This window comes from Aristolochia californica, unplaced genomic scaffold, assembly GCF_029961685.1.
Source record: "Aristolochia californica isolate CCGP_79_NKW_82.1479 unplaced genomic scaffold, dmAriCali1.0.hap1 SCAF_15, whole genome shotgun sequence".
In the NCBI taxonomy this organism is placed as follows: domain Eukaryota; kingdom Viridiplantae; phylum Streptophyta; class Magnoliopsida; order Piperales; family Aristolochiaceae; genus Aristolochia; species Aristolochia californica.
The window spans coordinates 23,512,542-23,523,596 of NW_027181826.1; the positions used below are offsets into that span (position 1 = coordinate 23,512,542).

General features: G+C 38.0%; 1 protein-coding gene across 2 annotated transcripts; it reads right to left on the reverse strand.

The window, feature by feature from the left end:
- Positions 1-4,084: 4,084 nt before the first annotated feature.
- Positions 4,085-9,799, reverse strand: LOC137951385 (probable UDP-arabinose 4-epimerase 1). Of its 2 annotated transcripts, XM_068798002.1 has the most exons (11): positions 9,669-9,799; positions 8,678-8,865; positions 7,749-7,873; positions 7,525-7,638; positions 7,328-7,435; positions 6,388-6,479; positions 6,046-6,187; positions 5,853-5,947; positions 5,329-5,458; positions 5,009-5,153; positions 4,085-4,582 (listed from the first exon to the last, which is right to left on the reverse strand). In XM_068798002.1, exons 2-11 carry the CDS (start codon positions 8,733-8,735, stop codon positions 4,341-4,343), a joined length of 1,251 nt encoding a protein of 416 aa, XP_068654103.1. In that variant the 5' UTR covers positions 8,736-8,865; positions 9,669-9,799; the 3' UTR covers positions 4,085-4,340. The 2 variants fall into 2 exon arrangements, with proteins under 2 accessions (XP_068654103.1, XP_068654104.1); XM_068798003.1 differs by lacking the exon at positions 8,678-8,865.
- Positions 9,800-11,055: the final 1,256 nt, after the last annotated feature.

Sequence of the window (11,055 nt, forward strand, 5' to 3'; positions counted from 1 at the left end):
AAGCACTCCTTGATGTGGATTCCGACAAGTGGAAGTCGGCAATGGAAGAAGAGATGGACTCTATGTATAAAAATGAAGTTTGGAAACTTGTTGATCCTCCTACATCGGTTAAGCCCATTAAGTGCAAGTGGATTTTTACAAGGAAGAGAAACGTGGAAGGGAAAGTTGAAAGATTCAAAGCTCGTCTTGTTGCCAAGGGTTTTACTCAACAATACGGGATTGATTATGATGAAACATTCTCTCCTGTTGCAAGAATACAGTCTATTGGAGCTCTCCTGGCATTGGTAGCATATTATGACTATGAGTTGTTCCAAATGGATGTTAAAACCGCTTTTCTAAATGGAAATTTGGATGAGAAGATTTATATGGAACAACCACGTGGATTTGTTAGATCTGGAACTGAAGTAAAAGTGTGTAAGTTGGACAAGTCTATTTACGGTTTGAAACAAGCCTCAAGATTATGGAATATCAAGTTCAATAAAGCAATTACAGCGTATGGTTTTACTCAGAATCCAGAAGATCACTGTGTTTATATAAAAACAGTGGGAGATCGCATTGCTTTTCTTACTTTATACGTAGATGATATTTTATTAGCCGGGAATGATATTCAGTTACTCCAAGGTATAAAGACATGGTTGTTTTAGACATTTGATATGAAAGACCTTGGGGAAGCTTCTTATATTCTTGGCATTAAAATTCTACGGGATAGATCTTTGCGAAAATTGAGTTTGTCTCAAGAGAAGTATATCGACACTCTTCTGGATCGGTTTCACATGTCTAACTGTATACAAGGTACCTTATGATAGCACTAAAAAGATGAGCCATGTGGATTGTCCTTCTCACCTCAAAGATAAGTTGGACGAATCTAAGTATCCATACGCTTCTGCTGTGGGGAGTTTTATGTATGCTCTTATATGTACAAGACCTGATCTTGCTTATGCTGTTGGGATTCTTAGCCGGTTTCAGGCTAATCCAGGTTTTACTCACTGGGAAGGGGTAAAATGGGTACTGCGCTATCTAAAAAGAACAAAGTCATATGCTTTGACTTATCAAGCGGACAAGTTGGAATTGGTTGGTTATTCCGACTCAGATTATCAAGGATGTGTTGATACAAGAAAATCTACTTCTGGTTTTATCTTTATGTTTGGAGGAGGTGCCATTTCTTGGAAAAGCAAGAAGCAAGATTGTGTCGCGCAATCAACCATAGAGGCAGAATATGTGGCTATGAACTTAACTACAAGGGAAATTGTCTATCTTCGCAAATTCTTGCGAAGTCTTCTAGTGGTAGACTGTGTGGAGCGACATATTCCTCTATTTTGTGATAATGAATCTGCTATTGCTATCACGAAAGATCCGAAGTGTCACTCCAAGGCTAAACATATCGAAGGCAAATACCACTATATACGAGACATGCTGAGGAAGGAGGAAGTTGTTCTTTATAAGATATCTTCTCCGGATAACTTAGCTGATCCACTAACCAAGTGTCTTCCCGTGACCAGTTTCACTTTCCATGTGGGGAACATGGGTTTGATTTGTTTATAATTGATGAGACCAAGTGGGAGAACATTGTTTTGTATGCATTGTGGTCTCAATGATTTGTAATACTATGTATGTTATGACATTGTAATTTATATTCCATGGAATGATTTTGACAAAATGCATATGCTTTTGTGTGATAATATGAGTACTCAGTGTATGCCATGAGATTCAGCTTCCCTATTAGGTATGCACTTGTACGTGTATATATGAGGGTCTCAATAGGGAATGACGGTTGAGTCTCTAAATTGTCCAGGCCAATGGGACTGCATAGGCACAGTTTCCTTTACGGCTAATACTCATGCTGGTATAGAACTTTACCCTGAGCTCCTCAGGTACTGAGTATGCTATGGACGGTGAGATGTCTTGATGTCCAGCTTTTTTATTAGGTATATACTTGTATGTATATACGGCAGGGTCTCAATAGGAAGGTTGGGTTGGATGTCTAAATTATTCAGGCCTATGGTACTGATTAGGCACAGTTACCTTAGTGGCTAATACTCGAACTGGTACAGAGCTTTACCCTGAGTTCAGGTCCGAGTATGCTATGAATGGAGACCGCTGAATTGGCAAATTTGACAAGTATTGGCAAATTTGACAAGTATGGATTTGGTTTATTCCCAAGCCTTGGATATCTAAGATATATATTGTGTAGGCCCGGGTTAACTACACATGTATATTAAAGTGTTTAAGGTAATGCCTATGGTCATGGTATGGTTTTATGTGTCAAAATTGATTTTTCATGTTTTTTTTCGAAAATCAGAATTTGAAATGGATTTGAAACCAAGTGGGAGTTTGTTAGAATTATGGTTTCAAATAGATAATTTATAAAATAAAATTACCATGATATTAGAGGCATGGGGCCCACTTCTAGATGTTGTCATTAGATGTTCAGTACAGGGAATAATGGCCAGCACATCCCCCTGTAGAGGTAGATTAAATGGGTACATTGACTTAGTGGACACATCCCTTGGGACTAAGGAGATATGTCTCTCTTGAGGGGATGTATCCCTCCTGAGAGGATGTATCTCTTCTAAGAGGATGTGTCCTTATGAAAAGTCATTAGTGCACCCTTTGAAATTCTATATAAACCTCCATGGTCTTACAAGTGAGGCTAAGGCTATTTGCACACCTAGTCTGGCTGAACGGGAGCAAGCTTATCACTTGTAAACGAAGTATAAAAGATTATCTTGTGCACTTCAAGTTCTGTTTATATTCTTCAAGATGAAAAGTACGCTCTCTTTATTCTTCTTATTTCAATTCTATGATATATGTATGATTTTCATGATAATGGAATTATGGAGGATTTAAGATCTATTTTCTATGATGTTTATATTATTATTAGCCATCAAGTCTAACAAACGGCCCCTTGATTTTGTGATTTCCCGTAGGCCCCATGCAAAGCAATCCGATAGAAGGACCAAGTAAATCGACTCAGCTAGTTCAAATAGTAAATCCAACAACCAGCTCGTTTTCTCAAGTTCTATAACACTTTATACAAATGGAATAAAAACCAAAGTAAAAGTGTTAATCATGTGATGGAAAAAAAAAACCTTTCACTCCTCTTCTCCCCAACAATGTGTTGTCGATTCTGTCCGCCCCAGCGGCTACCACTGCGATCTTCCAAATCTCTTAACCAGACAGATGTATTCTCTTCAACTCCATCTGCCCCAGTGGTTACCAATGTTGTTACTCTTATCGGACGCTACTAATACTACTACTCTTCTCAATAGTTACCAGTGCCGCTTCTCTTCCCAAACGCTGATCTTCTCCACCACTACCAATACAGCTGCTTTTCTCAACCACTACCAATTTTAGTTGCTTTCGATTACCACTTCCACAAACTCGCTTCATCTTCTTGAAGACCAAGAAAAGTTATGGAATGTGTTGTAATTCTATAAATACAGCATACCTGATCAATGTCAAAATTATTCTATATTCCAAAATTCAATATTGACCGGGTCACGATAATAGAGTCTTTGTATCCATCTGTTCACCTCCCATATTAAATAGTCCAGTAAAATTTTTTGCCCAGATTCAATTCACATTGCAACTTTGCTTTGTTAGACATTGATTTAGAACTAAGACTTTTCCACATTTAGAAACACTTTGAAGCTTTGCAGAGAAAAAAATGAAAGAAAAAGAGAAAGAATCCTCAAATCCAGAACTCTTTAATAAACTAGTCTAAGAAAGTTGCAAATGTCATAAATGATACAGAGAGAGAGAGAGAGAGACAAGAGGGACTTGGAAGATTAAACCACTAATGTTATAAAAACTGGATCGGCTATGGTCCAATCCAACCATGATTAACTTCAGAAACTTACAAACATCAGGACTGGAAGGGATTACAAACAGAAGGTTTTTGCTTTTGTCTACATCTGTTGATTTTATTTTCATCTCGTTTCACTTTCAGATTACACACGTCCAGTTCGTGTTTCTGAAAAACTGCACTCAGTCACTCCTAACCCCGTCAAAGAAAATTCAAAACAAATCATTTTTAACTAGCTGAAATGCAAACAAACTGGTATGCATGTATACGAGGAACGAATGCGATGTAATTTGTAATGCATTATTAGCTTTCTCATATGTTCCAACAAAATATGATAATCAATCAATGGGGCTGTTCCTACCTCTACAATGCACTCTTCTCTTCAAAACTTCTCCTCCGCCTACCAATTCCGTTCCCCTATCCACCCCTCGCCTCCACTATCAATTGTAAAAAATATATCATTCATGAGCTCCTCTATAGAGGAATCAACCAAGGTCTCCAATGGCTCAACGCCTCCTCGCAGGCATGGCCGTTTCTAAGCAGACATGGCCAATGGGGAACCATACCCGTTCCCGTGTGCCCTCTGCCATCTCCATGCAGTTCTTAGACTCTCCTTGAGATCAGTATACTGGGCTGTCCAGTTCAGCTCACGCTGGATCTTCGACGGGTCACTGTAGACTTCAGCATAGTCACCAGGCCGTCGCTCGAGGTACTCAATATGAATGTCTACTCCAGTAGCTTCCTTGCATGCTTCCACAAATTCTTTTACAGATCTACCTGAAAAACGGAGAAACAAACAGAAGAATAATCTTTAGACCAGACAAATAAAGACTTCCTCAGGCTTATGGCACAACCTTCCCCTTGAAGTTCCTCGCACACAATAACCTAATACTAATGATCATATTATAAAAGGTAAAGCAGAATAAGCTGGCTGTTTGTTAGGCTGCATTGTGACACCAATCAGGCCTTCTGAACAACAAGCAGCACATGGTCATGAGGGAACTTCAATCAACCCTCCAAAACCCTTCCTAGACTGACATTTTCATGGAGTCCAAGAGGCCCAGATTAGCAGCACTAAAGCATTAAGAGTAGAACCAAAAAAAATAGTGAAGATGACACAGATAGAAGTTCTTTCTTCATGCAAGTCAAAATTAAGATGGTGAAGAAAATGGGAGAAAATGAAAGAAGAGTTATTATAGAGACCTTTTCCAGTGCCAACATTGAATATTCCAACTTTTCCCTTCCTGGCCTTGGCGAGTGCTTTCACATGGGCGTCAACTAGATCAGTCACATCAATGTAGTCTCTAATACAGGTTCCATCAGGCGTCTTGTAATTAGTTCCTTTGATCTGATCAATTAGCAACATAACCCAGATCAGTATATCCACAAACTTTATTAAATCATATTTCAAGTAAAATACTAGCATCTATTCCATAGCCATGAGAAATTGCAATATTTCATATTTTACTCCCAACTCTGAGAATTCCACCATTTCTACCACAGGGGCATCGAATTCTCCATACCTTTAGCCCTGGAATAATTTCCGAAGCTGCATCAAAACATGCACCAGAGATTCGGCCATGCTCCCGCAGTTCAGGTCTTGGAGCTTCCCCTAACCTTCCTTCTGGGTCTGATCCAATCACATTGAAGTATCTAAACAATGTGCACAAACAGAAATCAGTTTCTAAGTACTTTTCTCAATAATGAACCTCCGAGCAACATGCTTTTCCCAATTCAGCAATTAATAAAATAGGAAACATAGTATGCACAAGGTATAGGAGAGACCAATGTGAGAATAACTTCAACATGTATGGTTTCCACTCCGTAAGGGAAGTAAAGGAACATGTTTGGACCAGGTCATTCGTCAACCAACATAAAAATCTTGTTACATTTCATAGTATGAAGTGTTAGAATACGATAAATGCAACCAATCAAGACCTGTTGGGAAAAGGCTTGAAAGAATAAGAAAAGCAGACTGAGCTGCTGGGTTTTTTTCACTCTGAAGGTAGCAAACTAATATCATATGTAGAAGAACTAAAAGGCAGACCTTAAAATCATAACAGCCATGTCTGATCTGCGTGAAAAATCCAGAATGATGTCTTCAGCCATTTTCTTTGCTTTCCCGTATGGGTTAATAGGGGCCTTCATTCAGGAACATAAACAGACGATTTATGAAGCACATCAACCAAAATCCACAAAATGGAGACTAAACTACTTAAAAATGTATTATTTTAGTTCACCTGAGGCGTTTCTTCAGTAATTGGCATCTTTTCAGGCTCCCCATAGGTTGCACAAGTACTGGAATAAATCAATTTGTTAACACCATGTGCTGCCATGGCCTCTAGCACCACCAATGTATTTGATGTAATGTTGTGATAGTACCTGAGAGCAACACCAGCACAGTAAGCAATTTTGAGAAAGGTATAGACAAGAAAAATGAAACTAAGACAAGTTGTGACCGAGCCGAATCAAAATTTGACAGATAACTTGCAGAACATACTCCAGACAGTATCAGATAATGAGACTTTGATTTTTAGTGCTTAAACTACTCATGAATTCTCAAAAGATAGTAAAAAGAATACCTAAGAGGATCCAGTGTGCTCTCTCCGACGTAAGCAACAGCTGCAAAATGCATTACAGCATCAAATGCATTTGATGCAAAAATTCTATTTACCTGTACAAATCGGTTAAGAAATAAAGTTCTTGTAACCCAGAAAAATCATTTGTTTTTTTATCCTTTTTTTAATGAGATTTTTTAATCATTTTTTCTTACTGAAAGCTGTACTTCAGTCAAGAAACACCAGAACTTCAAACATTTTCCACTTCTATTATTATACAAAAATGCATCATTTCCAAGTCTGGTCTTCCTAGATGCCGTATTTCCAAATGTGTCCAGCTAGTCGTACAGCCGGGTATAACCGTAAAGTTGTAATCTAATAAAAAAATAAGGCAACATTCACCTTCATCAAAGAAAAGGATACAATACTAACATATTGGTACAGACAAAGTAAGACCCTAAATTAGCCTCATTAAACATTACCAAAAATTTCATTTATTATATTAAAATAAACACAAATAAAAGGAAGGATAGTCCAACTTCCCTCCTCCCCTTCCTCTATAATAGTCTACACGAAAGGCGAGACCCACTAGGCAGGAGAATAGAAGGGAGGGTTAGAGGCAATGGATGTTCTCTCATCATGCGGAAAGATTGGACAGGGTAGGGCTCCATCCACCTCCACACCAAAAAAGAGAGGCAAGCACTCTCTTTGGCAAGAAAGAGGGAAAGAAAGAGGAAAGCTCCCCTACTTGAAAAAAGGATACCCACTTGAGGGCCACTTTTTATTTTTTGTTAATATTTTAATCAAAATTTTAAAATGACCATTTTTAACCCCATATTTAACAGACTTTATTAACCATATTCAGAATGTGGTCACATTTGGAAATATGCCATCTATATTCAGAGCTATGGCATCAAAGGAGGTCCATTTAAAAACCACAGTTATAACTATTTGATGAGGATACAGCTTTGGCATCCCCCAGATCAGCATAGATAAACTGGAGTCTCCCACTTTCTGGAAACTGCTCTTGCAGGACTTTAATAGCACCCAGATTTCCTCGTGAAAGATTATCCTGATAAAAATTGGCAGAAAATTAGCATCCAATCTTTACAAAAACCATCAAACGAAATTTAATAACATCTTGTTGAGTAAGAATCAGACCACTATAGTTACTCGGTATGAATCCTTCAATAGCCGAAGTGCGGCATGTGATCCTATATAGCCAGCTCCTCCAGTAACTAAGACATGTGTCACCCCAGGTTCATGACGAGAGAACTGTCAAGTTTACATTCATGTCACAATCAAGGAGAACATAAAAAATTATTGTAGGGAAGCAGAAGAAGTAAGTTATGAAAGCATTTTCAGACATCAGATTAGAGAGTTACGGGAGTATTGTCATTGTAATGAGATGACTGCCTCAGCATTGCTACACAAAGCACCGTGAGAATAAAGCCCAAAATAACTTTTAGAAGAATCCCCGGCTTACGTTTTGGGTCAGAGAAGTCCATTCCTGCAATAAAACAACTGGATTAGTGATTAGCTTAAAACTTTAGGACTGGATAACTGTCCTGTGAACAGAGGATAAGCCAGTTATCGAGCTCACTACTATATAAGAAAAATAATACATCAGAATCAATGCATCTTAAACACCATATAATTGATCTCCTGATTCTTTAAGAAACAAAAAAGGGGATCCTACCATGCATCCAAACTAGCATGATAGATAGAAACAAGGGTACAACTACAGACACTATTTAAATTATTCGGCTAGCCTGCCCACTGATACACAGCATTCAGCAAAGGACCTACCAAATTCAAACCCAAAATTGAATTTGAAACATACAGCGAACAATTTTTAACCTATCAGGGAGAACTGTCCAGATGAACAAGTAGAATGCATAACTCGAAGTCAACAGAAAACCAAAAAAACCAAAATTTGATCATGTACTTCCACTTTCAGTGTATGGTTAAAAAAGTTTTAACATTGACCTGCTCAGATTAATGGTATCGACAACAATAGCACCAGCTGAAAACCATCAGATTAATCTAATTAAGAATAAAAGCCATCGACATTACTATGTAAAACTTACAGACAACAACAACAATAAGATATAAACATAAGAAAATCCATAAAAGCAAGCATACTCTTGATCCAGTCATATTATGCCACATCATTAATCAGAAAAGCAAAAATGTAGCATGCTGTGCCACAAAAAAAGGAAAAAAACAGAAGGGAAAAAAAAAGGAAAACTATCACCATGAGAAGAAACTAAGGAACATGAAATCCAATGTTGTGCCAAAAACATGAAACAACCTGAAAAGGGAGATTTGGTGGCCCTTGATTGAGCTCTATTTCTGCTGAAAGGCAGCATGTGAAGAAAGCTTTCAGCCAAAACAGCAGAAGTCCTAGAAATCAATTTCTAGTTCTCTGTCTGGACAATGCTGCAGAAAGCTTTTCTGCCTTAACGACCGATCGCTGACGCCAGATACTCCCAAGAAAATCTAAACCAAAGGAAAGGAGGTCAGGCAACAAAGATCACCCCCCAAAATTCAGATTTGACAAACCAAAAAAATGTAATTGAACAAGCCAGGATCAATTAAGAAAACTTAGAAACGGAAGAGGAAGAACGGAATCCTGGACTTAAAACGGACGATCCTGAAAATGCGAATTCTCAAGGAAGTAAATAAAGAAGACCGCGCTAAGACCAAAAACCAAATAAGGAGGAATATAAAACGGGTAAGAAATCAATCGGAACTACAGAACAAAGATGAAAAAAACAAAAAAAAAAAACAAAAATTTTGGCAAAGCCTCAAAGAAGAACAAAGAAAACGTCTACGATAAGTTTTAAATTTTAAACGAGCGGTAAGACAAAAAATATGATACGATCTTACAAATGTCAATAAAGAGGAGAAAACGCAGCATGCAGGAGGGAAAACAGAACTGCTTAAAACAAAATCAGAACCCAAATATAATCAATCAAAAACCCAGACTGCCGGAACAATTTCACAAAATAAAAAAAAATAACAAAATCGAACTTAACGGAAAAAGATGACAGAATTAAAGAGAGAGAGAGAGAGAGAGAGAGAGAAGGAAAAAAAAAAAGAACACGGAGAAGAAATACCAGAGCAAAACCAAAAAGATCACACATCTAAAGACCAAACGACCCCGACTCAGGAACCCAGAAACAAAATGAAGTCTCCGCAAAGACCCACAGAGAGAATTCAAATTGCTACAGTGATCCGCAGAAAACAGACCCATGAAGAGGAGGAGAGAAAACCCAAAAAGAACGACGAAAAAAAAGTACCTCGTAGATGATAGGGAGCGTTCGAGAGGTGCCGACCGAGCGTGGCCTTTCGTAATGTTTGAACGAGAGACTGAAATGCAACGACGGGGGTTTCTAATATGTGACCTTTCCCTCCCGTGTTCTTCGTTACGAAACAGTCCTGAGAATCTGGATACCCTTTTCCATTTTTTTCTTCTTTTATTGTTGTCATCCCGTATACGCATATCATTACATGTATTCACGTATGTCCTTAATTTTTTATCAACTGAACAAGTATTAATATCTACTGAAACCCTCGTTCCTTGGAAAAAACAGGGGTTTACTTATGATTGCCTAAATCAAAACTCATGATTAAGCTATTTATAACTCTTTGACAAATATCCGTATATTCATATTTTTAATGCCCAAAAAGGGTCTAGATCTGGTCGGCCCTTGGGAAACATCGGTTTCAGTGGGTGTAGTATTCCCAGTTCAGACACACAAGTCCTTTCCTTCCTCCATCTCTGTCGGCAATGGAGACACTTTGCTTTCATTTATCACTGTGGTGAATTTGTTTGTATTCACCTACCATGTTAAATATCTGCTTGCTTAAAGAGTTCAAAGAAATGCAAGATTGTGACAAGCAGTAAAGATGCCAAGGTATAAACTGTTCTGATGAGGTTTATTTAGATGTTAATCGAGTGCTCAGGTGATTGTTCATTAATTCAAGAACTTAAAAAAGAAAGAAACAAAAGATGTCTCTTCTTGCCATTAATGCACTCCTACCACTACTGTGGAACTTTAAAAGTAGCTATCAGGATATCAAATTTACTCTTTCATTTGAATGAGCTCTACCCCCAGAAAAGGAGAAGATCACACTTAGAGAGAAAATCTGCTGCCATCGTTCAATTAATTAGCTCGGCTAATTGGGCAGCATTCGATTCAGGGCATTTTACACCTTTCTCTTAAATCGTTTGAAAGAGTATCTCCGATGTTACTTAAAATATAATATTTAATATGTATCGAGTTTTCGACAACCTAAAATGAAAGAAAACGCAAAATTTTCCAGCAAGACATTTAATTAAACACAAAAAAATGATCTTCCAAAGAGCTTTGACCAAAACAGTTAGATGGCTATTAGATCGTCTATACTGAGTCATTCGTATGCCTAATGGGAGTTTAGAAGGCTCTGCGAAGCTGACCATTCTTGGCCATTCCGCACTTGTACAGAGAAAAATGAATTTGCTTCTCCAAAAGATAAGATTAGGTGACGTTAGTAACGAAGCTGCGATGAATCCCTTTTTGATCTGGACGTTCCGTCGGACGTTTTCTTTTATGGTAATAGAAAAAGACGTCGGGGTCAGGCGGCTTCTCAGCAATGTGACGGTTCTGCGTAAAACTCTGTATTTCCTCATTATACGAAAGAAAT